This window comes from Artemia sp. Qi Xiang Cuo, chromosome 15 (assembly GCF_049724085.1).
Source record: "Artemia sp. Qi Xiang Cuo chromosome 15, ASM4972408v1, whole genome shotgun sequence".
In the NCBI taxonomy this organism is placed as follows: domain Eukaryota; kingdom Metazoa; phylum Arthropoda; class Branchiopoda; order Anostraca; family Artemiidae; genus Artemia; species Artemia sp. Qi Xiang Cuo.
The window spans coordinates 60,594,838-60,622,825 of NC_142808.1; the positions used below are offsets into that span (position 1 = coordinate 60,594,838).

Consider the following 27,988-nt stretch of genomic DNA (forward strand, 5'->3'; position numbering starts at 1 on the left):
TTTTGTCAAACATTAAAAGTTTTTGAAGATTTTACAAGCATAACATCAACAACATATCAAGTACTATAAACCTAACACAATTTAAATTGGAACATTTTATTTAGCTCGAAAACTGAAAAGTACGAAAAAAAATCAACAAACTGGCCATATGAATGTAAGACACCAAACAAATGTAAACACTGGTCAATATACACAAACCCTAAATTATACTAATAATTCTTAATTGCATTTCATTGATAAGATCGTAAATTTTATCATAAACAAGCTGCAAATCTGAAAAATGATTGGAATTATCGGAAATTAAAAAATTATACCAACAAGCTAAAGAAAAAAATATTCTAATTTCAATAATTCAAAAATTCCAGAGTCGGGATGGCCCTGTTAAAAACATGTTTGTTGTTTCTTATTTATTTTCAAAATGGGATTGTTCATAGCATATTGTTTCATCACTGATGCAGTGTTTCCACTTTTGTTTTCAAACAATCTGTAAAACCTTAGTAATTTTTGATACAAAATCGGTAGATGACTCTCAGAACTCGATAAAATTTTCAGTAAGAATGTTTTTTATTTTGTATTAGGTTTTTGGAGGTGTTCGAGGGATTTGCGAATGAAGTACCACAATATAAAAGTTCAGAGAGCAGATCCATTGGAGCCAAATTTGATTCGGGAAAGGAAAACGGGATGCTCTAAAAAATAATGAAATGTATTTGATTTTAAAACTAAACGCAGTAGTATTTCATTCTTACCTTAAATCTGTTCAATTAAGAAATTTGTCATCATCAACCCCTAATTTTCTCAACTTCTCAGGCTCCATACGACAGCTCAATAAGTTCAGGACGGGGAGAGAAGATCCGAGTGAATTTCGGACACCAGGCCTTTAACCATAGAGTCTGTGTTAAGTGGATAAACTTTTTTCTTACAACCCTCCCCAAACAATTATTCACGAATGATGAAGAGAAAATGCAAAGTCTTAGCTCATTAATATTGATATAACCGCAAACAATAACCAATACAATATGTAAGCAATAGGCAAAGTTCATATCTTGCAGCCCTTCCCCTGGGAACTGTGGGGGATTAAGTCATGCTAAAAGACATATTTATTAGATTTTCTACAATGCTGAACAAAATGGCTATCTCAAAATTTTAATTGGGTGACTTTGAGAAAAAAATGAATGTGGGAAGGGGCCTAGTTGCCTCCCAGTTTTCGGAGGGGACGCATCGTGATCTTTCTTCGAGAAAAAATGCAAATTTCCACCTTTTTGCAGATAGGAGCGTGAAATTTCTTTAATAGGGTTCTCTGATAAGCTGAATGTGATGGTGTAATTTTCGTTAAAGTTAATTAAAAATGCATAATTCCATATTTTTGCAGATAGGAGTTTGAAGCTTCTTTAATAATGTTCGTTGATAAGCTGAATCTGATGGTGTGAATTTCGTTAAAGTTAATTAAAAAAATTTGCAACTAAACCAAAATTTTATTGTTTGAAAAAATTGAGTTGTGAGAAAGTCAAACTTTAGCGTAAAGAGCGAGGCGTTGAGGAGTGGACAGCCCCTTTCATATACGGAATAATTTCTGTTCGTTTTAAGTTTTAACGTCGTTCCTTACTTTCAGTTAAAAAAACTTGTTTTTTTATTTCATTTGTGAACGTTTTTTAACTAATGCAGGTTTTGATTTTGGCTCACCGTGCATGAATAATTAAAACAAAATTTGCATATTAATTTTACTTTTATTTGGTTAAATGGCTTTCCCGAAACTTGTTGAATTTTATTTACGAACGTTTTTATTAGTAATAATGTACCATGAGTAAGATGCGATGTATTTAAAATACCAAAATAAAGTTCCTTTCTAAAGATAATTACGATTTCTTATAATTAAGCTAAATCTAGTTACCAAAACGAAAAGTACTTAATCAGTAAAGAGAAAAAGTGCAGTCACTTTCGCAGGAAGTTTAAATGGCAAAAAACCGTGTGAACGCCTGAATCAGCTGAAATATCTTAAAGAAATTATTGGACGAGGATTCGCGTCCTTGGGCCACGTGAGCCAATGGCAAGCCAGTCCTTACAGCGCAGGACGAAAGAACTGTGTTTGGTAGTGGGGTAGATGTGCTTTTTAAGATTATTCGTATATCAGATTGGGAAGAATTCAGACGAAATTCTTATATTCTTGTCACCGTTATTGTCATTGAAGTGACACATTGCTGTGCACATAAATTTGAAGTCAATAAATCTATTGTCCTTTTTATCGGTGTTTGTTCCATTTCATATTTCTGTATTTAGCCTAGCCAAAGCTAATTAGTTCGCATAAAAAACTTTTTATCGCTACAAATGGCGCGAGTCGGAAATTGGAGAAAACTGCAAACTAGTTAGGCTATTAAAAATTTTTAACTTGAATTTAATTGTTGGAGAGAGACAAACATATAAGACAAATTATTAGGCCTATAACCGCTAAGCTAAGATAGAAAGCCCCTTATATCTCATAAAAGATAATAGAGTAGCCCAAAATAGGTTTATTAAAATACTAAATTTATTTTAAGTTAATATAAACGCAAAAAAAATATAAAAAATATTGAAATATTGTATATTGAAACAGAAATGGCTTTGTCAAAGGAGAAAGGTAAATGGACTTCGCTTTTAGCGGCACTCGAATTAGCAAAACTTCGAGCAGCTTTGCTTGAACTTTGGCTATTAGAAATAAATTTTTAACCCCTCAAAGAGTTCGGTACAATAGAAAAAATGGAGAAAAGGCTCAATGAAGAATTGTAAAATGAGAAAAAAAAATAGTGTTCAGTTTTTAACAAGTAGAAGCAAGTGTATAATTAGTAACTTTTTAATGTTAGTAATAAATGCAATATAGTAGTGCAGTATATTACTAAATAATAAAGTATTTGTACCGTGAATTGAAAGAATAAAATAAAAAACAATACGTAAAGAAGAACAAAATCTAGCTGGACCGATGAAACGTTGGTAGAAACAGAAGAATTTTAATAGTAGCAAATGGGGTCCTCTTTCAGCTTTACTGCAGGTACAGGCTATAAACTTATTGTTCAAGGATAAAAAAACTGCTACTGTTGGGGTTCCGCCCCTTTTTCTTTTCCTTTCAGATAAATGACCTCTTTTCGTTTATTTAACTACATTTGTGACCCTTTTGGAAGAATACAAGTAAGGTATTTTCTACAAACTGTGTAGTATTTTCCGTAACCCAGGCCGGGTAGGAATAGAGCTACAAGGCACTGTCATTATTATATTGACAGGGAGGGTTATTACCTCCAAGGAGAGAGTAGAAGTTTTCTAGTCGTAACCCAAGGTGGGTACATTTGGCTTTAGAAAGTGGCCATTTGACCACTCGATCGCGTTACCATACCCTGGGACAGGGTATACTGTAAATAGGGTAATACCAAATCCAATATTTGCAGAACCGTTGGGGTAAGAGCCGACAATGGTTCTCCCCTTCGAGCAAGTGGCATAGCAACCTTTTTTTGCACCGTTTTAGTCTTTAAAAATGTTGACCCCGCACATATACCCAAATAAGTGGTACGAGTGGTAGCTAGCACGGCGAAGACTGCCATTTCTAAGTGTTTTAGGAGTATAGATGCTTCGAAAATATTGCATTTTACGACGTAATAAGCAATATAATTACCTTTGTTGAAGCTAACAAATACTAGGTTAGTTATGTAGTTTCACAAGCAAAGAGAAGGAAAAGATATATAAATATAAAATTCAATCACTTGAGGAAAAGGATGGAAAAAAACGAGAAAAGTAACAGTAAGTAAGAAAACAAAAGTGGAAGCTTAGAATTTGGCGAAAGAAACCATTAATCACAGAAAATTAAGGCCTAGGGGTAGGTCTTGAAAGGGTCTCCTTTACCTACACAGATGACCTTCATCTGAATAATGGTGGTAGAAAAAATTCAAATTCTGAAGTAGCTCCGCAAAATGAGTGAACAAGAAAATTTGAATTTTGAACCATGGCTGCTTTAGAGCCATGTAGATGTAAAACAAGCCAGTGTTCATGCTTGTTTACAAAGAATGTAAGCCCACAGATGACCTACACAGATGACCTTCACGTGAATAATAGTGTTAGAAAAAATTCAAATTCTGAAGTAGCTCCGCAAAATGAGTGAACAAGGAAATTTGAATTTTAAACCATGGCTGCTTTAAAGCCATGTAGATGTAAAACAAACCAGTGTTCATGCTTGTTTACAAAGAATATAAGCCCACATTAGGACTAACAGAGAGATATTGATAATTCTGGTCCGCTCTTACGGTTACTCAATGACAAATCATCCTCAAGTTTAGTCTGATTATAAATCAGTAGAGTTTAGTCGAATATCAGATAGATTTTATATCAGATAAATACGATCTGATAGAAATCAAATAGAGTGAAGCCAATAGCCCCTTATCCAATTAGTCGACAAATAGATTGTGCCTAGAAAGCTTCTCATGCTAGAACAGAAACCTTATCACGGAAACAATTACACAGGGCGTTAATAGGTGACACGTAACTTTTAAAGATATAGTATAAATATATAGTATATATGTAATGCAAGTGATGTCAAAAAGTCGGCGATCAGGGAGAAAGGCCCAAGGCGGGAAGCTCGTGGTCAACCGATGGTGACAAATAGTGTTTTTAGATCCTGTGTGGCACATTCTGCCTACTAGGTAGCTACCTTACGAAAAAAACAACTATTGCCTTAATATATTAGTAGGCGTTGAAAGCAGGGCGGGGAATCATTGAGCTACATTGAAAAATATTTGAACATGGACCTTATCAAGGCAACTTGATTTTGATCTCCTAACTCAGAATATTAGAATTGACATGTATTGCGTAAAATCAAAATTTGTTTTTTTTATACAATTTTTTATGCTATTTCCTGCCTTTGACACGCCTTTATGCTATTTCCTGCCTATTTAAGAAGTATGCTTACTTAATATTTTCTTTTGAGAATAATTAAAAATACATGAATGTATTTTTTTGGGTCGAGTGTCATTTGTATCGCTGGGGTCGACTCTCCTAGCACACGTAAGGTCCCCTAGTGGATAAATATCAGCGTTATTCGTGATTCTAAATTTCATGTTCTATATGTAATGATGGCAAATGTCAGACTTAACTTATTATTTTTTTTATAAACAGATACACTTCAACGTAATTAAGAAAGGTCGTCAGAAGTCGGCCTATTGTTCTTAAAAACTACTTATGTGAAAATGCCAATTTTCTTTTTATGTTGTTCTATTTATTTAAGAGCGAGAGAGGATGAGCATATGTAGGTTTTATTTTTGTAGCTAGACATAAGACATACCTTAGTACTTCAGTTTAATTAGATCTACGTTCAATGTTTTGTTAAAACAAGCATCCTTGATTGCAATACTTTGCGCACCTTAGACTAAATTAGTCTATGTTACTAAGGCTTTGATTAAGTTTTAGATGTCTTATTTTTGTTAGTGTTATTTCTATGCCCTTTCAAAGGATAATAGAAAGGTTGGAACAGAAAATAACCAAAGGTAGGAAGCTCGTGGTCGACTGAGAACGACAAGTGGTGTTGGACCACGTCTTGTGGGAAGCCTAGGGAGGAACTCAAGGCCCATGATTGTTTTTTGTAATTTTTTTTAAACGATCGTAGGAAGGGATATTTCTCAGTCCTTCAAGTGTAAGAAATTATTATTTTTATGCCAATCAGGGCCAGTCAAAGCAATACTTAAGGGTTGAATATAATATTCAGTGAGCTAAGTTTTCTATTTGTATCATAATGCTTTGAAATAAAACAAGAGGGTTTACTTTCTTATAGTTCCAAGGCGAAAAAAAAAAGCTTTTTAATTTCATTATATTATATCTATGGCGTATGCTGTCCTACAGCTCTGTGTTAAACATTACTTTCAAAGAGAAACAAAGGCATTAATGTCTTTAGCTCCTTGACGAAAAATTTAATTTTATTAGTTTATATCTATGACGTATACAATAACAGAGAGATCACTGTTCTATAGTTCTGTGACAAAAACGTCCTTTAATTTCATTGGTTTATCTATGACATATATTGTGCTCTAATTTTTGTGAAATATTTTCTTAACTCAGTCACGTTATTTCTTACCTATACTGACTCAGGCCTCCTCAGATTTTCTATGAAAAATCGACCCATGTCCGAACAAAGATTGATGTCATCAAAAACAAAAAAAAAATGTTTTTTACTAATCGTTTAATTTCTACCAATAAGAAGACTGCAAGGTGATGACGGTGATATCTTTACTAATGGTCTCATACATGGATTAAGACAAGGCAAAACCTCCTCGCTACAATGGACATAAGAGCTTTCTAAGATGTAGAATCCCTACAACCATTATTAAACTCATTAAGACAGGGCTCCTTGTGTATGTTTTGCAGTACTACTTTTGTATCTACCCCTTTCTTAGGTTCATTTGTATGAAATTGCCTTTCACGTGAAGATTGGAAAAAAAAATATTTTTTAACTATGAAGAAAATTAATAAAAAGTAAATCAAATATGCCTAACTTGACTTAAAAATTCGATAATCCGACACTATTCATAGCTAGAACTTGATCTGAATCGTGTTTTGCTCTGATTTTTAAGTTTTAAGTGTTTAATCTTCCTTTTTTTACTTGCCGTTTTGTTCGTTTTTCTTGCTTAAAATATCAGTCAAATTCTTATTTAATTATTCTAATAATCGATCCGTACCCAATTTTTACTTTAATTATTTATTAAAATATAATTTCTCAATAAGTTATTAATTAAAATTCAATTATCTCAATTAAACTAATTAGAACCTGATGATTTATTCAAGTTAGACTAAGGTTTATGTTTAACTTGAAAAGTGAAAAACGTTTATTTTTGTCAATTTTTACTGTTTCTCCCTTTTTTTTAGTTTATGCTAAATTTATTTGAGCAACATGCATATTAAATTATCCAATTCTGATAAAGTGACTACTAAAGAGATTTCCTCTTGAAACCTATATTTCTTCACTCCCATTATACCCGTACAAATTTCAGCCAGTTTTCAGTATATTTTGATAAAGCGAATTTGTTCTTAATTAGCCGAAGCAAACACAATTAGTTCGGAGTGTCGGGTATTTTGAAAAGAAGTTTAGTTTTTAAACTATGCAATTCAGTAGGCTATACCCTTCTATCTGGCAGCTTTATAAAATCAAAGAAAACTACCAGTACAGAAGTGTCTAATTATGAGCTGATCCTGTTCATATTTATGAACACTATCACGATTCTCTGTTCCAAGAGAAACTGTTGGAACTTTGTCTTGTTACAATAATACAGAAAGAATAGATCCAAGTTTCAAAACAGAATTACTGTTACAAACAGTGGGTACAATAACCATAAAACAAGGGTGTCGACTCGTAACTAAAGAGTCAACCGTCCGAACGCCGTTAATTACCACAAGCACAAAGATAATAAGTCCCGAAATAACTAACTTCAAGGTGATCAACCTGTTGTACACTATTCCCAATCTAGAAAACAAGGAAATAAAAACATCGATATGGTCAAAAATAGAGAAGAATAAAGGGACAATAAGGCTTGCAAAAATAAAAGAAGTATTAGATTCGCAGATTCCCCTATTTACAAACGAAGACCAAAGATTAGCGTATGTAGATAATAAATACGGATTGTTCTCGACCAATTTCTGGTGGAACATATTATTGGCCGTATGTTTCGTATTCGCAACCTCCCTGACCATAAGAACCATATTGACTTTTAATTACGGAAAAGTCCTAAGAATAAGAAGACGAAAACCAAGAGAAGAACACGGGGAAACAGCTGAAATGCTGAGGTTAAACCCGGAGCCCCATGAGAACGTCTAAGCCAAGAAATAGGGAAGACATTAGAAAACGAGTGGGTAGAGAGGTCTCCATTCGTCCTTGTTATGTCTTGGTCCCTCATTGTAGTATCGTTTACGTAAAACCGTGTGGTTATGACGCTGCACATGCGTTTCTTATACAGCACGGACGTGCGTGAACAATGCAGGCATGAAATATGTTGTAAAATTAGACCTCAAACTTAATAATGTAGGGTAAATTATGTTTATTTAATAAGTATTGAAGAATAATATAAGCCCTTTATCGATGTTTCCGTTCTCAAAACAAATCTGAAGACATCTCTGTTTTAAATTTTTTGATTTTCGTTGGTAGTACTAATATTAGTGTATTTATTTAATTCTGTCTCATAGCTTAGAAATTAATGTACCCAATCAACACGTGACTTATATGTACTATGAGTGTTTACTTTAAAGAACGTGTGATTCTGCCTCGTTATTTTTATTAAAGGAAGTAAATGGACACATTGGTTATTGAGCATTACAATGAGCTGCCCAGTACAGATACGACCCAGTAGCATCTATTTTCATCATATCTCAACCAACGAAGAGCACTCACCATAGACTCCAGGCAATTTTCATCCCAGCTTCGTCTACGAAAACAACACTTACCTTCGATTGTCGTTTCTTCGACCATGAACCATATTACGTATCAGGTAACACTATATTTGAAGTTTAATTCTGAGAACCCCATCAATCAGAACAAGATAAACGATATTTAACGATATTTGAAGTTAAATTATATTTAAAGACATTCAAAGATATTTGAAGCTGAATAAAGAAAATTTGAAGTTTAATTCTGAGAACCCCTTCGATCAGAACAAGATAAACGATATTTAACGATATTTGAAGTTAAATGATATTTAAAGACATTCAAAGATATTTGAAGCTGAAGTTAAAGACAATTTGAAGTTTAATTCTGAGAACCCCATCGATCAGAACAAGATAAACGATATTTAACGATATTTGAAGTTAAATGATATTTAAAGACATTCAAAGATATTTGAAGCTGAAGTAAAGACAATTTGAAGTTTAATTCTGAGAATCCCATCGATCAGAACAAGATAAACGATATTTAACGATATTTGAATTTAAATGATATTTAAAAACATTCAAAGATATTTGAAGCTGAGTAAAGACAATTTGAAGTTTAATTCTGAGAAACCCATCGATCAGAACAAGATAAACGATATTTAACGATATTTGAAGTTAAATGATATTTAAAGACATTCAAAGATATTTGAAGCTGAAGTAAAGACAATTTAAAGTTTAATTCTGAGAACCCCATCGATCAGAACAAGATAAACGATATTTAACGATATTTGAAGTTAAAAGACATTTGAAGATGTTTGAAGTTCAAGTTAAAGACAATATATTAAAAGAGTCACTATAGTACGATGACATCCCGTTTCAAATTCAAACTTAAATTACCACAGTATTACCCAATAACTCAACACAAAGGCTAATCGGCGTAAGCCATACGCTAACAATTTAAAAAACGCACAAATGAACAATTTTAGCACGAGAATACATTCTCTATGTGCCTCAAGATATTCTAAACAATCATGTGCTGAGAAGACATACGCCAACACCTATAGTGGGAAGCATCATTTCCCAGTTGACTATTAGAGAAAACTTGTCGTGTAAAGACAACTAGGCTCGAACTGTTCCATGAAGAAACCATAACGTAAATGCTTCAAAATTTTTGCCAAGACAAAAAGAGTGAAGGACAATAATTTACAACAGAAGGGTGTAGTACACTAAGGACTCGAAGGTGATGAATAGATGTGAATCCACATGTGTTACTTCCTAATAACTTTGATAATTCGAAAATCCCAATAGTGAAAGTATTTTAAAATTACCAGTGAACATGGTAAACACAATATTGTGTGTTTTAAATCGTTTATGCATGTAGTGTTTGATATCCAGATAGTCATGTGTAGCGTTGTCAAGCAATTCATTTAATGTAGCGTAGATAGAAAGTAGTGTACCATATAGACAAAAAAAAGTGAATTAAAAAAAAACTAATGTAAAGGTAGAATAGCCCCAACCTTGTTGGAAATGTAAAAGTAATCAGTGTTAGATATAAAAAAAATGTTTAGTATAGTAGCTAGCCTATAACCATGAATAATCTTAGTCCGGTAGATGAATTTTAGATAGGGATGTAGAATAAAATAAGAAAGGTAATAGGGAAAATTTCTAGCACTCCTGATTAAGCCATAACACATATATAAAATAATTATGTAGAAGAAATAGTAAATGGCGAACATTTTAAAAAGATCAAAGGCGTGCAGTTACTAATGACAGGACGTCATTAATTTTTGGGAAGGGTGATATGTACCATGAGTAAGATGCGATGTATTTAAAATACCAAAATAAAGTTCCTTTCTAAAGATAATTCCGATTTCTTATAATTAAGCTAAATCTAGTTGCAAAAACGAAAAGTCCTTAATCAGCAAAGAGAAAAAACTGCAGTCACTTTCGCAAGAAGTTTAAATGGCAAAAAATCGTGTGAACGCCTGAATCAGCTGAAATATCTTAAAGAAATTATTGGACGAGGATTCGCGTCCTTGGGCCACGTGAGCCAATGGCAAGCCAGTCCTTACAGCGCAGGACGAAAGAACTGCGTTTGGTAGTGGGGTAGATGTGCTTTTTAAGATAATTCGTATATCAGACTGGGGAGAATTCAGACGAAATTCTTATATTCTTGTCACCGTTATTGTCATTGAAGTGACACATTGCTGTGCGCCTAAAGATGTAAGTCAATAAATCTATTGTCCTTTTTATCTGTGTTATTTCATCTTATATGTCTGAATCTAGTCTGATAATAGATAATTAGGTTTTACGTCTCCAAGTTAAATGTTCCGAGAGGAACTTGGATCGCCAGATAACCATAAAGAAAGAGGCCACTTTTACATGGCTGTACATTTAACTTGCATCCATAATTGAGCGTAGCACAGTCATGGTTGGCACAATATCAAGCGCTATAAGCGGCGCTATAAGAGAATTTTCTATCGCCACAAATATCAATCTTTTTATCGCTACAATAAATATACGTAACTTACGAATTAACTTACGTAACGAACTTCTATATTCATATATTATTAATACATATATTTGGGGGTTTGCCCCCTAGTCAATACCTTGCTCTTTAAGCTAAAGTTCGAATTTTGTTCCAATTCTTTAAAAATGACCCCTTAATCACAAAGGCCGTTAATTAGAATAAATAGCTCTTATGAAAGTACTTAAAAAAATCTTTGGCTAAAGAGTGAGGCACTGACTAGAAGGTGAACCCAATCATATAGCTAATATTTTTTTGTTCGTTTTAAGCTTTGATGTTGCTCCTTACTTTCAGTTGGAAAAATTGTTTTTTTATATTTAATTTCTGATTTTTTTTAAATAATGATGGGAAATCCGGCACCCCCTTCATAGCAATGTCCCTTCCCCCATGAAAACTTCCTTCATGAAAAGATCCTCCCATATAACCCCCAACCCAGGCCCACCCCCCACTACCATAAAAAATTCCCCCTGAAAACGTCCGTATACTTCCCAATAACCAATACTATATGTTAACATTGGGTAGAGTTCATAACTTTCAGCCCTCCCTCTGGGGGCTTCGAGGGATTAAGCCATCCTAAAAGACATAGTTACAATATTTTCGACCATGCTGAACAAAATGGCTGTCTCAAAATTTTGATCGGGTGACTTTGGGAAAAAATGAGTGTAGGAGGGGGTCTAGTTGCCCTCCACTTTTTTGGTCACTTAAAAAGGGCACTAGAACTTTTAATTTCAGTTCCAATGAGCCTTTCCATGCTATTCTAGAACCAAGGGGTCGATACGATCACCCCAAGGAAAAAGAAAAACAAAAACAAAAAAACAAATAAACACGCATCCGTGATCTTTCTTCTTGCAAAAAATGGAAAATTCCACATTTTTGTAGATAGGAGCTTGAAACCTCGACAGTAGGGTTCTCTCACACGCTGAATATGATGGTGTGATTTTCATTGAGGTTCTATAACTTTTAGGGGGTCTTTCCTCCTTTTTTTGAAAATCAGCCAAGTTTTCTCAGGCGCGTAACTGTTGATAGGTAAGATTAAACTTGATGAAACTTATATATTTGAAATCAGAATTAAAATCTAATTCTTTTGATGTATCTATTGGTATCAAAATTCCGATTTTTAGAGTTTCGGTTACCATTGAAAGGGGTCGCTCCTTACTTACAGTTCGTTACGACGAACTGTTTGATTTCTATTGAGAACAAAGTAATATTTGTTTTATTAGGGCTAGACCACTCCTAAAGTTCAAGTTAAGGATGTTCAGTCTATATTACCTTCACTTTACAGTAGTTGACTTTATTCTAGTCAAAACTCCTGCAAATGGTTAAAGGAATAATATTTAACAAGTTGTTTTCAAAAGTGGTATTTGCAAAAAAAATAAGCTTAAAAAATCCACCAATTTTCCCACCATGGCGTAATTTAGAGGTAATTTTTAAACCCCTCACTGCTTCCGACCATTGTACATAAGAAAATATTTAAGGTATGGCCAATTTATTCAAACTATGTGAGATCTACAAAATGTTTAAATGCAGAAAACAAATATCATTTTAAGTTAAAAATACTAACCAAATAGCAGAAATCAAGTCTCAAACATATTCATATATATATATATATATATATATATATATATATATATATATATATATATATATATATATATATATATATATATATATATATATATATATAACCCTTGCTCTGAAGACTGTGGGGGGAGTGTCCTGCTCAACGGTATATTTTCCTGAACTTTAAACTGCGTGGAACAAAAAGGCCATCTCAAAATTTTGATTGGATGAGTTTGTGGAAATGGTGGGCGTGGAAGGGGTGTTAGTTGCTTTCCAATCACTACCGACTATTAAAAAGGGCACTAGACATTTCAATTTCTAATCGAATGAGTCTTTTTTGAAGTTTCTACTACGACAACGCTTTCTATAAAAAAACCTTATATGCTCCAGGCCATAACTTACAACCCTTTCCCTGAGGTCTGTGGGGGAGTATCCAAAAACATAATTTCTATCTGGAAATCAACTACACTGAACAAAAAGGCTATCTCAAAATTTTGATTGGATATGTTTCATCCAATCAAATGAGCCGTTTTCGAAGTCTCTACGGCTACTTCTTCGATACGAAGTGCCCTGGTCTAAAGGAAAAAAAATATTAAATAATACATTGTGCCAACGTCGTTCTTATGTGCCCCCAGGGTATAGCTTAAAACCCTTGCCCTGAGGGTTGCAGGGGAGTGACCTGCTCAAAAACATTTTTTCTAAGTGGAAATGAACTACGCTGAAAAAAATCTCAAAATTTTAATTGGATGTGTTTCGGCACATGGTGGGCGTGGAAGGAGTGTTACTTGACTTCCAATCACTTTAGACTATTGAAAAGGGCACAAGCCAATCCAATTTCCAATTTAATGAGCCCTTTTCGAAGTTTCTACGACAACTTCTTTGATACGAAGTGCCCTGATCTAAAGGAAAAAATAATAAATAATACATTGTGCCAACATCGTTCTTTTATGCCCCCAGGGCAAAACTTAAAACCTTTGCCCTGAGGGTTTTTTTAGGGGGGGTGACCTCCTCAAAAATAAATTTTTTATCTGGAAATCAACTACGCTGAACAAAATGGCTATCTCAAATTTTGATTGGATGTGTTTGGGGGAATGATGGGTGTTGGGAGGGGGGGAGGCTAATCACTCTCTAATCACTTTCGACTATTAAAAAGGGCACTAGCCACTCCAATTTCCAAGCGAATGAGCCCTTTTTGAAGTTTCTACGACAACTCCTTCGATACGAAGTGCCCTGGTCTAAGACCCCCCCCCCCAAAAAAAAATAAAATAAATGATACATTAGGCACTGCTATTGCGCTGCCTATGATATAATTTCCTTGAATGGTGCCACTTTTCAAGTGGGAATAGAGTTGACCCTAGGTCTCCTATCTTGTGGGTAACATGACAGGGTCAAGGCAGCCCTCAGCAGAGGCCTTTATTCAGCGATCTGGATTTTACGCCCTGTTATATTTGTTCTATCGAGGATCCTTCCATAATAGTTTTCTGCGTCAACGTGCAATTTACCCCATTGCTGGAAGAAGGTATTTAACTCACGGGACGTGTCCCTACGCTGGTGGATCAGGGAGAGGGTGCCGCAGTTTCTATTATGGACCCCAAGGGAAAGTTTTGTGCGCTTTTGCTCCTAAGAAAAGGTTTGAAATTATTGAAAAAATCGGGAATTCGAAAGAAATTGGTAAGTCGGGCTTAGTGCCAAAAGCCTGTAAATATTTGTGCTATTTTGATACTTTAGTTTATTTTTTAAAGTGGATTTCAATTCAATTCATTGCTGGAAGAAGGTATTTAACTCACGGGACGTGTCCCTACGCTGGTGGATCAGGGAGAGGGTGCCGCAGTTTCTATTATGGACCCCAAGGGAAAGTTTTTTGTGCGTTTGATCCTAAGAAAAGGTTTGAAATTATAGAAAAAATTGGGACTTCGAAAGAAATAGGTAAGTCGGGCTTAGTGCCAAAAGCATGTAAATATTTGTGCAATTTTGATACTTTAGTTTATTTTTTAAAGTGGATTTCAATTCTCAAGTCATATGAAAGAAAGAAATTAGTTATAGAGCACTTTTGATAAAGAATTACTCCTTACGAGCAAATGACAAGAAGCAAAGAATAGGTTATACAATAGATATCCATAAAAGTTTGGGAGATTTCATTTTTTAATTTTTAAATTTTTGTTCTTTGTCAAATTTAATCAAGTAATTTTGCTTAATTATGTTCATAGTTCAAGGTGACAACACTGTCAAAAATAGGTACTCACCTAAAAACGTAGTAATTTTGAACCAGCCATAATAAAAATATTAAACATGAGGTTTTAGTTAGGAATATAACTAAAATGGAACTAAGGTCTTAATTTTTATTTTATTTTGCACTTTTATTTTGTATTTTATTTTGTATTTTAATTTAACGTTGCCGTTGAATTAATTTTAAAAGTAAATTATGATACAAGTTTAAAAAAATTTCAACTAGGGGAGAAGGGTAGAAAAGGAAATTATTTGTTCAAACCTCTCAAATTTTTTCTTAATCCCGTATGACTTTCGAGTTTTAAAGCTGATAAAGATTTTTTTATTATTATTCCAATTCTAATTCTTCTATTAAGTGAAGTTAATTTCAAGGGTCGTTGTTTCATTTTTGTTTTATTTGAAAATTGAAGGCAGTGTAGATCCCAAACAGGTAACAATAATTTAATGTTAACCTTTCATGTGTTATTGGTATGATGTCTCATTGTTGTATCGTGTACACTTTATTTAATTTTAATAAAAATAATTTTTTACTTTAGAGATAATTCATTCTCCTGTGTGTGGTTTTGATGTTGTGGTTTTCAGGGTAGACTGGGTAAAATTCAAAAAAAGGTTTTATGTCTATAATTTTGTAATTTTATAAATTTTTACGTAAAAATTTTGCTTACACATTTTTTCAAAAGAAAAAAGGGCTTATATATACTCAACATGGATATATATATATATATATATATATATATATATATATATATATATATATATATATATATATATATATATATATCCATGTTGAGTATATATAAGCCCTTTTTTCTTTTGAAAAAATGTGTAAGCAAAATTTTTACGTAATTAAAATTTATAAAATTACAAAATTATATATATAAAACCTTTTTTTGAATTTTACCCAGTCTACCCTACCACCTTTTAGTGATTCGTTCTCAACAGCCCCAACTATACTTCTTCTTCTTATTGGGTGATTGTTAATTGCTGTTGAAGCAATAATAAAGAATAAAGTCGCCTAGCAATTTTATAAATTATAACATTTTTAGGCAAATTTCTAATTTAGGGGCTTTTTGCTATCTTGGAAAGCAGTTGAATTAAGTGAATTAATGTTAAGGGGAACAACCTTGTTTATTTATTAATTTTCTTTTGATAATCAGTGTGTTCAAATCTTATCTCTTTTGAAAGAAAACAATATTAAGGTACATCTGAGGTCTCTGATTTTACTTCTTGGGCTGTTTTTTTTTTCTATGCAAACCTCTTCTTTTAGTCTTTTCTGATGATTAACTCTGAAATTATTTATCCAATTATTAAGCTTTTTTATTACTAGCTTATTTTGGTAACAATCAATAATCTTAAATGGAAAAAAAAATTGGTTTCTCTTTTGTTCACTAGTCATTGCTAGATGACAGCAATAATCACATTTTTTAGGAATTTTGACCACCAGGCATATTATATTGACTACAGATTCAATGAAGTCCATTTCTGATTCTAAATTTCAAGGCAAATTCTATTACCATATTTTTTCTAGTCAGACTATATTTTCCAAAGAACAATAGCTTTGTTTTTGCTATTTAGAGGGATCTAAAGCTTTGTTAATGTGCAACATTAAGGTTCCAACATTGTGGTAGTTAGTAATGTTACATTTGAGTAGGGTCTTTCATACCAGGCAAATCAGGTGTTGAGCAATAGTCTGGATAAAGTACTTCCTCCTATCCCAATCAATTTAGACCTCTGGTTGGAAGCAGAATACCCTGTTGTTTTTTTAGAAAGAAGAGAAAATTGTGGGTCCGTCCAATCTTTAGTCAAAAGGAAAGAGAGAAGAAGGACAAGATTAAACAAGGAAACAGTGCTACAGACGCGCAAACCAAATGATAATGCTTCTGAAACTTTTTTAGGGGAAAGATTAAGTAAACTGTTCATTTAAAGAGAATAGGCATATGCAAATAAAGTGACATACAGTTGGATAAGGGATAATCAAATACTAATTTATCACTCAATTATAAAAACTTCACAACGCAATTAATGGATGCAATTATATTCCTTTCCTTCACCCTGCTGTGTATCCAGTAGAAATCACAATAACAATATCATATCCAAACATGTTTCTTCCAGTCTTTTGGGTAGTTTTGCACTATGTTAACTATAAATCACCGTAGAATTTGCTAGTAAAATATTAAAAATACAAAAAATAGGTAAAATACCAATTTAAAGGGGTCCGAAAAATTATGGTAAAATACCGAGTTTTACCAATTACTACACTAGAACAAACCAATATTTCTCTTTTCTTTACTTCTGCATTGGTTTCCCCAAGGATATATAATCATTCAAAAGGATATGTTCCCCTTATCTGTTGATTAGAAATCCTGGTGACAATCTGTTTTAAGGATTTATTTCACTGAGGACAGACCAAAAACTACATACATCTTTGTTCACAATGTTTCAATCCAATTGATAAGCAAAGAGATTTAAAAAAAAAGGTGAGAAAATATTAAAAGAATAATAGACTTTATTTTACTGGTTTATATACTCACACATGGATACAGATCGTGACTACTGGGGGGGTGGGGGGGAGTCAGAGCCAAAAGAAGGAACAAGTTTAAAGAAAAAGCGAAAAAAAAATCACTGAACAAATTAACAAAAATATTCCGCAAATCAATTAATCGACTGAAAAAAATGTATAAATAAGAAGCAACAAAACAAGGGAACGGTTTATAATGGGGTTCAGCAAGACCACAGAAGTTGTTATTGTAGACTATGAACTAGCAGGGTTTTTCTGAAAATGGGTTGTTATATGATTGTTAAGATTTACTTTAGAAGAATATCCTCTTTTGCATACATCACACTTAAACGGTTTTTTCCCAGTGTGTACTCTTTGGTGCGTAATCAAACTGCTTGACTGAGAAAAAGTTTTCTCACAGATATTACACTTAAAAGATTTCTCACCGGTATGTACTCTTTGGTGTTTAATCAAATTGCTTGACTCTGAAAAATTTTTCTAGCATACATCACATTTATAAGTTTTCTCACCGGTATGTACTCTTTGGTGTTCAATCAAACTAGCTGACTGGGACAAAGATTTCTTACAGATATCACACTTAAACCGTTTCTCACCAGTGTGTACTCTTTGGTGCTCAATCAAATTGTTTGACTGAGAAAAAGTTTTCTCACATACATCACATTTGAAAGGGTTCTCTCCTGTGTGCATTCTTAGATGCCTTTTCAAATGGCTCAAATGATAAAAGTTCTTGTCACATACATCACAGATATGTTGCTTTATCCCCGTATATGTTTCTTTACTTCTTTTCAATGTTTTGTGTTTTTTATTGCGCAAGGAACTATTCAAACATGTCTTGTGATTGTCCACGTTTCTTGCTTCAGAATCTAATTCAAATGAACTGAAACAAACATTTGCAGAAGGACTCTGTGTAACAGCTAGTGATGTACATTCCTGTAGTTCTAACTCAGATGCGCTTGGTGAAAAATTACCATGTGTAACTAAATGTTGACTCACATCCCCAATGCATTCACACAAACAAATAGGACATCTTCTTGTCTCACCCATTTGGTGTTCCAAAATGTGAATAACGAAATTTCTGTAGTCCCTCAATACTGTAGGACAGATGTCACATTCTATTGGTGAAAGTTCTTCACAGCCGGTGTCTATGTGAAGATCTAGCATAAAAAAAGATTTTTCTGCTTTTGCACAGGAGGCACAACGCCAAATTCCAGCTTTTAATTCTTCAATAGCCTTCTCTGTCAGTTTCTTCACCTTCACGATTGGTTTTGGGCCTAAGAGTTTTGGTTGAGCCACACCATCAAAACCACACACAGTAGAATGAATTATCTCTAAAGTAAAAAATTATTTTTATTAAAATTAAATAAAGTGAACACGATTCAACAATTAGACATCATAGCAATTACAAATGAAAGGTGAACATTCAATAATTGTTACCTGTTTGGTATCTACACTGCATACCATTTTAAAATAAAACAAAAATTAAAGAACGACCCTTGAAATTAACTTCACTTAATAGAAGAATTAGAATTGGAATAATAATATAAAAAATCTTTATCAGCTTTAAAACTTGAAAGTCATACGGGATTAAGAAAAAATTTGATAGGTTTGAACAAATAATTTCCTTTTCTACCCTTCTCCCCTAGTTGAACTTTATTTTGAAAATTACTTTGAAAATTAATTCAACGGCAACTTTAAATTAAAATAAAAAATAAAATAAAATACAAAATAAAAGTGCAAAAAAAAAAAAAAATTAAGCCCTTAGTCCCATTTTAGTTATATTCCTAACTAAAACCTCATGTTTAATATTTCTATTATGGCTGGTTCAAAATTACGACGTTTTTAGGTGAGTACCTATTTTTGCCAGTGTTGTCACCTTGAACTATGAACATAAATAAGCAAAATTACTTGATTAAATTTGACAAAGCACAAAAATTAAAAAATTAAAAACTGAAATCTTCCAAACTTTTATGGATATCTATTGTATAACCTATTCTTTGCTTCTTGTCATTTGCTCGTAAGGAGTAATTCTTTATCAAAAGTGCTCTATAACTAATTTCTTTCTTTCATAGGACATGAGAATTGAAGTCCACTTTAAAAAATAAAATAAACTAAAGTATCAAAATTGCACAAATATTTACATGCTTTTGGCACTAAGCCCGACTTACCAATTTCTTTCGAATTCTCAATTTTTTCAATAATTTCAAAGGGACACGTCCCGTGAGTTAAATACCTTCTTCCAGCAATGGGGTAAATTGCATGTTGACGCAGAAAACTATCATGGAAGGATCCTCGATAGAACAAATATAACAGGGCGTAAAATCCAGATCGCTGGATAAAGGCCTCTGCTGAGGGCTGCCTTGACCCAGTCAAGTTACCCACAAGATAGGAGACCTAGGGCCAACTCTATTCCCACTTGAAAAGTGGCACCATTCAAGGAAATTATATCATAGGCAGCGCAATAGCAATGCCTAATGTATTATTTTTTTTTTGGGGGGGGGGGGGTCTTAGACCCGGGCACTTCGTATCGAAGGAGGTGTCGTATAAACTTCGAAAAGGACTCATTCGATTGGAAATTGGAGGGGCTTGTGCCCTTTTTAATAGACGAAACTGATTGGTGGGCAATACGCCCCCCCCCCCCACGCCCATCATTCCCCCAAACACATCCAATCAAAATTTTGAGATAGCCATTTTGTTCAGCGTAGTTGATTTCCAAATAAAAAATTTATTTTTGAGGAGGTCTCCCCCCCCCCAAATAAAACCTCAGGGCACAGGTTTTAAGTTATGCCCTGGGGGCATAAAAGAACGATGTTGGCACAATGGCGTATTTATTATTTTTCCCTTTAGATCAGGGCACCTCGTATCAAAGAAGTTGTCGTAGAAACTTCGAAAAGGGCTCATTCAATTGGAAATAGGATTGGCTTGTGCCCTTTTTAATAGTCGAAAGTGATTGGAAGGCAACTAACACACCTTCCAGGCCCACCATTTGCCGAAACACATCCAATCAAAATTTTGAGATAGCCATTTTTTTCAGCGTAGTTGATTTCCACATAAAAAATATGTTTTTGAGCAGGTCACTCCCCTGCAACCCTCAGGGCAAGGGTTTTAAGCTATACCCTGGGGGCATATAAGAACGACGTTGGCAAAATGTATTATTTAATATTTTTTGTCCTTTAGACCAGGACACTTCGTATCGAAGAAGTAGCCGTAGAGACTTCGAAAAGGGCTCATTTGATTGGATGAAACACATCCAATCAAAATTTTGAGATAGCCTTTTTGTTCAGCGTAGTTGATTTCCAGATAGAAATTATGTTTTTGGACACTCCCCCACAGACCTCAGGGCAAGGGTTGTAAGTTATGCCCTGGGGCATATAAGGTTTTTTATAGAAAGCGTTGTCGTAGTAGAAACTTCAAAAAAGACTCATTCGATTGGAAATTGAAATGTCTAGTGCCCTTTTTAATAGTCGGAAGTGATTGGAAAGCAACTAACACCCCTTCCACGCCCACCATTTCCACAAACTCATCCAATCAAAATTTTGAGATGGCCTTTTTGTTCCACGCAGTTTAAAGTTCAGGAAATTATACCGTTGAGCAGGACACTCCCCCCACAGTCTTCAGATCAAGGGTTATAAGCAATGCCATGGGGTCATATATGTTTTTATTGATACCTTTGTCGTAGAAACTTGAAAAAAGGGCTCATTCGATTGGAAATTCAAAGGTCTAGTGCCCTTTTTAATGGTAGAAAGTGATTTGAGGGCAACTAACCCCCCTCTCACGCCCATCTTCTCCCCAAACACATCCAATCAAAGTTTTTAGATAGCTATTTTGTTCAGCGCAGCTGATTTTCAAATAGAAATTATATTTTTGAGGAGGACACTCCCCCACAATCCTCTGGGCAAGGGTTGCAAATTATGCCCAGGGGGTATATAAGGTTTCTTATAGAAAGTGTTGTCTTAGAAACTTCAAAAAAGGCTCATTCGATTGGACATTCAAAGGGCTAGTTCCCTTTTTAATAGTCGAAAGTGATTGGAGGGTAACTAACCTCCCTTTCACGCCCACCTTTTCCCCAAACACATCCAATCAAAATTTTTAGATAGCTATTTTATTCAACGTAGTTGAAAGCTTTGGAAATTGGGTTCTTAAGGATGACAACCCCTTCACCCCCACAGCCCTTAGGAAAAGGGTTGTAAGTTACGCCCTAGGGACACATAACATTTTTATAGAACGCGTTGTCGTAGAAACTTCAAAAAAGACTCATTCGATTGGAAATTCAGAGGGATATGCCCTTTTTAATAGTTTCGAAATTGATTCGAGGGCAACTAACCCCCCTCTCGCGCCCACCTTTTCCCCAAACACATCCACTCAAAATTTTTAGATAGCCATCTTATTCAACTTAATTGAAAGTTTTAGAAATAAGGTCTTTAAGTATGACAACCCCTCCATACCCACAGCCCTTAGGGCAAGAGTCGTAAGCTATGCCCTGGGGGCATATGACGTTTTTATAGAAAGCGATGTTGTGGAAACTTCAAAAAGGGCTCATTCAACCCCCAGACACATCCAATCAAAATTTTGAGACATCCATTTTGTTCAGCGTAGTCAATAGTTCTGGAAATTAGGCCTTTTAGGATTAATACCCCATCAGAGCCCTCAGTGCAAGGGTTGTAAGTTAAGCCCTGGGGGCATACAAGGTTTACATAGATTGTTGTTATAGAAATTTCAAAAAGGGCTCATTTGACTGGATATTGAAATTAAAATTTTTAATAGTCGAAAGTGAGTGGAGAGTAATTAACTCCCCTCTCACGCCCACCAATTCCCCAAACATATTCAATCATAGTTTAGAGATAGCCATTTTGTTCAACGTAGTTGAAATTTATGGAAATTATGTATTTAAGGATGACAAACCCCCCAGAGCCCCCAGGGCAAAGGTTGTAAGTTATGCCCTGAGGTCATATAAGGTTTTTACAGATAGAGTTGTTTCAAAAACTTCAAAAAACTTCAAACATTCAATTCGAAACTGAGAGAGCTAGTGCCCTTTTTAATACTCGAAAGTAATTGGAGTGCAAATAACACCCCTCTCAAACCCACCAAACCCCCAAATACATCTAATCAAAATTTTCATTTGTCCATTTTGTTCAAAGGTGCAGAACTTTTTGGCAATTAGGTATTTGAGGATGACAACACCCCCCCCCCAGCCCTCAGGGCCGGGGGTGTAAGTTATGCCCTGGGGATATATAAGGTTTTTATTAAAATCGTTGTCGTAGAAAATTCAAAAGGGCTCAATTCATTAGAAACTGAAAGGGCTAGTGCCTTTCTTAATAGTTCAAAGTGATTGGAGAGCGACTAACGCCCCTCTCACACTCGCCATTTTCACAGACACATCCAATCAAAATTTGAGATAGCCATATTGTTTAACGTAGTTGAAAGTCCTGGAAATTAGGTCTTAGAGGATGACAACCACCCTCAAAGCCCTTAGGGTAAGGGTTGTAATTTATGCCCTGGGGACATATATGGTGTTTATAGAAAGCGTTGCCGTAGAAACTCAAAAAGGGCTCATTCGATTGGAAGGGTTGACATTTTTAAAGTAAAGATCGACGTGGGTATAATTTATTATTTTTGTTGTTGTTGTTGTTTAGACCAGGGCAATTCGTATCGAAGGAGTTGTCGTAGGAACTTCGATAAGGGCCTATTCGATTAAAAATAGAAAGGAATGATTCCCTTTTTAATAGTCGAAAGTGATTAGATGGAAACTAATCCCCCTCCCACGCCCCCCCCCCCATTGCAGTAATGTTTAAAAACTAAATTTTGCCGTAAGATTAAATAAAACCCCAATGCCTTGTCAAGGCCAGAACATAATTTGCACTTTACTGAAAAGAAATACAAATGAATGTGTATTTTCAGTTTAATATTTATGTACTGATATTTAGTAATCAAAATGTTAGTATTATTAGATTTATTAAAGTTATAAAAGCAAAAACATCTATATTTTTTCAGTAAGGTGCAAATTATGTTCTGACCTTCGGAAGGCATAGGGATTTTGAGCCCAAATTATGTTAATTTCTGCTTGTTTAGAGTTTGACTCGGTTATTTATAGTAATTTCTGTTTGTTTTGGGTTTAATTTATTTATCGATACTGATTTGTTGTAGTTTCACACTTGGTAGATTATTTGATTTTATATTTACTCATTTTTTGTTTAATGGAGTTCTTTATTTTACTTTGAAAAACTTATTTCGTGGAAAAAGCTTTTTTTAATTAATCCTAGTAAACGACAAAGCATTCGCAAGGGATTCTGACGAATGGATAATAGTCATGGGCTTTGTCTGTTTTGGTGGGTGTTTTTGGGATAAAAAACCTCTTCCCAATTAATTATCTACTATGGGTTGTATTCACAGCTAACCTTATTGATTACATTATTGTAAGTCAAAGACTTATCCTTATACGGTATACCAGACAAATACTACCATTATGAGAATAACACTTTTTCCTGTGTAAGAGAATAACATTAATTCGGTTAACGTAGGAAATACGGCTTTTCGTATTAATCATCGCCATAATCTATGTCCTGGAAATTTACACTTTCGTTTTAAAGCTATAAAGCAGCTAGTTTCGCATTAAATCTAAATTTAAGCAGGGTTCTATACCCATATACGGGTCATTTTGAAAGAGCAAAAGAAAGGCAATGGGAGAGCACGGACTAAAATGGGGAAGTATAACTTTTCAAGACATAGATTACGCTGATAATCCAAACATCCTAGATGAAAGTGTGAGCATTTTTGCGTTGTGAGCAATTTTGCGAGTTCACGGTGCTAGAATAGGTTTAAAAATTTATGTTAAGAAGACTAAGTCACTAAGCCTAAGAATAAGTGAAAAAAAAAGTGACTTTGGGTAACGAAAAGATCGAATGGTTCTGAAGTATGGGCGCTTCGAAAACCGAAGGAAGATTTGCTAGATGTTTTCCAGAGAAGTTACCAACGGATTGCATTGGGTACCCAACTGACTGATTGTATTTCAAACGATAGGCTGTAAGAAAAGTACAGCTCAATCCCACTTTCCAGGGCTATAATTGAGAGACAGGTTGAGATGGTTAGGGCACGATCTGCAGATGAAAGATGACAGATTGCCAAATATTGTCGTTTTCTGTCAACAAACTACTTTTAAACGGACCGCGGGTCGTCCGCGGCTGGGGGGGGAGGACCTCATCAAGAAATATTTAAGGGACATGGGGACGTCCGGGGAGGGTGCAAAGAGGGAGGCTTAGAATGAATTGGAATGGAAGAGTTGCACGCGTAGCTGTGTTGGCCTCACGGGTTTTGGTGCTTCGGTGAGCCGTTAGTAGTACTAATGGCAGTAATTAACTCTGCAAAAGAATCAGCAATTTTACTTGCATCTGATCTTTTAAAAAATTCTGAGTAAGCACGAGAGGAGATTGAGAGAAGAAAGCATTATAACTGACACCATTTTGTGGGGCTACATTGCACTTTATTTTGGCGTTACCATAGACAAGTTTACAAAAAGAAAAGACAGAGAGATAAACTAAGCATTGGATTTCAAATACTCCATTGGGCATAGGGTTTATATTTCCCTTCAAAGATATAATGCTGTGACAAGCCTACAGATCTTACTTGCACGAAATGAACAAGATAATGAATGAACAAGATAGCCGGATTCATTCTTTTCGAATCTGTGAATTCAAAGAATCAGAAATACGAAATTACTCAGAATTATTTAAACTTGCTTAAAAATTGGAAATTTTACCTATGTTTCATGTTTTTAACGCATTTTTCACTATGAACAATTCAAAGTATATTTCAAAAATGTGCTTGGATGAATGGCTAAAACTAACTCTCAACTATCCAGTGATATTATCACTGTCGAGATTAACAAACAAAACTTACAGAAGGAACAAACTTTAACAACCTCCGGGCTACGATCTGCACAACCAATGCAGACAAATTTTCAAAAAGGAGGAGGTATGCAATGATGCCAATTTGAATGAGATACTTTTCATTTAAATCTGTAATGATTTTTGATCGGCTTCGGGAGCTTTTATTTTTTTCATTCTAAAAAAAAAGATATTTAAACAATAAAATATTAATGTTCTGCTGAATTTAAATAAAAACTATTGTTCTGAATAAGTTTCCATTTTGTCTTAAATATAAGGTAAATGTCCACTTTGGTACCTAAATCCACACTCTGTGAGGGTTTAACTTTTTAGCTACTTAAAACGGAAGTTTATTTACTTTTAAGGATAAGAGCCTCACCTGGAAAATTGTCTCGGAATTTTTTTGCGCTTAACAAATTAGTTATTTTGACGTGCTACCGTATTATTCAAAATGCAAACTTAGCTTGCCAAAGACTTTTGGTAATACTATTTAAACGCTTTATAAACATGAAAAATGTGACGTGACATTTACAAAAAAATATTTTTATGTAATGCTCTTTTCTTCGTTTAGATATTCCTTACGACCCTTCTTTATAATATAAAATTGGGTATGTCACATAGAGATAGATTTTTGTAAAAAGGGGTGGGGTGAGTCTGGAAAGTATTGTTGTATGTGTGTAAGTTGTTTTCTTGTTTGTTATTTTTGTAGTCATGGCCCTTGATTGATGTAACATACATCTATCTATTTATGTTAGTTTAATGATATCGTGTGCTTTATTATGTTTTTGTAATGTTTTGTAATTTTGCGTTGTTATTGTTATGTAGGCTACCATATTTTGCTATGAGTGTTATAATCATGTTATTATTTTGTGTGATTTTTCTTTTTTTGCCATGGCCCAAAGTGGCTTTTATTGCAATAAATATCTATCTATCTTTGTCAAAGAAGGCATCTCTGCAAGTTTTAGTTGGATAAATACTCTCCATGATGTTTTGACTAGAGATTCATTAACTCATGTTTTTAATTCTTTAGTTCTACCTAGAGTTTTTCCACATTTAGTATGGTTGCTATATTTTAGTTCTTCTAATTCTTCAGAAAAATAACTTCTTTTTTTTAATTTTGGAAAACTTTTATGTCGACTTTCAAAATTTAATTATACGTCAACAATGACAAAACAATATGAACGATTCCATTGTGATAACGAATAAGAAGCAAATAAAAACAATTCGCTAGGGCAATCGATTTCCCTATACCGACTCTGGAATTTTTCAAATTATTAGAATATTTATTTTCTTTAGCTGGTTGGTATTATTTTTATTATTTTCAATAGTTCCTTTTTTTAGAATTGCTGCTTATTTATGTTAAAATTTACGGTGTTCATGAAATCAATGTAATGTAATTAAGTATTATTAGTATAATTTAGGTTTGTGTATATTTGCCTGTATTTATATTTGTTTTATATTTATGTGGTCAGTTTGTTCATTTTTATTTTATTTATAATCCCCAATTAAGAAGGTTAATAAAAAACTTGAATTTGAAGTATGTTATGTTGTATATATTGCTTGACATATTGTTAATGTTATTTTTGTAAAATTTACAAAAACTTTCATGTTTGACAAAATGTTTCCATTTTCATAACGCTATTAGTTTCAATATACCTTCGTCATTGTTGTCCAGATTTTGGAAGTCCGATTCTGATGTTAAATTGGTTATTCTGGATGAAGCATCCACAGGTAAATGATCCTCAGATGAATTAAAAATAGTAGTGTCTCTGATCGTTTCAGCTACAATCGATGAAGTATTCCCTGCTTCAACAACAAAAATAAAAAATAAACAAGGACCGAGAAATCATAATAGAAGTAGCATTAAATATTTTCAATAGTTTAAAAATTAATAACGAACCCTAGCAAGATAAAAAAAAACAGACTATAAAAGTGGATAATAAAACTAAACACAAGACATAAAAAAATATAAGCTTTATAATTTGATTGAACCAAGTCAATAGTGTGATCGTTAATAAAAGGTAATTTGATTAATAGAAAAATAATTCATAATTTGGCACTTTATTCACAAATTTTCATATCCAAATGATATCTAATTAATTTTTGAAAATATAAATAACTAGAGCTAACCTATTTATACATACAGAGAACTAGCCTTTGGGAACTGGAAATGCATAATTGCAAATTATCAGTGCTTCTACCTTTGGCTTATTTAAAAAAAAGGCAGTAGAACTCTATTTTTCCTCCTTTACCACTATTAGATCCTTAACCACTTGTCTCTTTATGATGGTTTTTCTGTTTTAATAGCATGGGTCTACTCAGATACCAGAGTGGGGTAAAATACACGCTTGCAACAACTTATTTTAGGAGGAAAGGGATGATGATCTGGTGAGCACAGGAATCAAAACAACGCCAAGCTATCAAAATTAGGATTTGTTCTAATTTTAACCATTGTCAAGGGTTTTCAAATCCCTTTTGAAATTCATGGTTCGCTCTGATTTACCCTTTTTCTAATTTACTAGGCTGCAGCAATTATTCTATTCTACTTGTTATACTGCTCAGTAAGGACTTTAAAGGGATGCACTATATTTCAAATAGGAACAAAATATACTTTTTGTATATATTGGCTGTATGTATGGCTTTTGTATACTTAAAAAAAAATATTTCATTTATTTAGTTGTAATTCTTGCCTTGCACCCTTTATTGGATATTTTATATTCGAAATAAAAGTAGTATTGCCTTTCGTTTAGACTACCTTCGTCATTGTTGTCCAGACTTCGGGAGTCCGATTCAGATGTTAAACTGGTTATTCTGGATGCAGCACCCACAGGTAGCTGTTGATGCTGAGATGATAGGATAGAAATAGAAGTGTCTCTGGTCGTTTCAGCTCCAAATTATGAAAGGTCTCCAGCTTCAAAAACA

At 33.9% G+C, this 27,988-nt stretch overlaps 2 protein-coding genes and 1 long non-coding RNA gene across 3 annotated transcripts in view; all 3 read right to left on the bottom strand.

The window, feature by feature from the left end:
* The window catches only part of LOC148943937 (uncharacterized), a 395,661-nt gene that overhangs the window by 300,288 nt on the left and 67,385 nt on the right, over positions 1-27,988 (bottom strand).
* Positions 87-26,860, bottom strand: LOC148943940 (uncharacterized). Its single transcript, XR_016142994.1, has 3 exons — positions 26,723-26,860; positions 24,065-24,204; positions 87-686 (listed from the first exon to the last, which is right to left on the bottom strand). It is a non-coding gene; the product is annotated as an uncharacterized LOC148943940 (long non-coding RNA).
* LOC148943941 (uncharacterized) lies at positions 17,667-27,958 on the bottom strand. Its single transcript, XM_089101755.1, has 2 exons — positions 27,822-27,958; positions 17,667-18,517 (listed from the first exon to the last, which is right to left on the bottom strand). Exon 2 carries the CDS (start codon positions 18,348-18,350, stop codon positions 17,667-17,669), a length of 684 nt encoding a protein of 227 aa, XP_088957881.1. The 5' UTR covers positions 18,351-18,517; positions 27,822-27,958.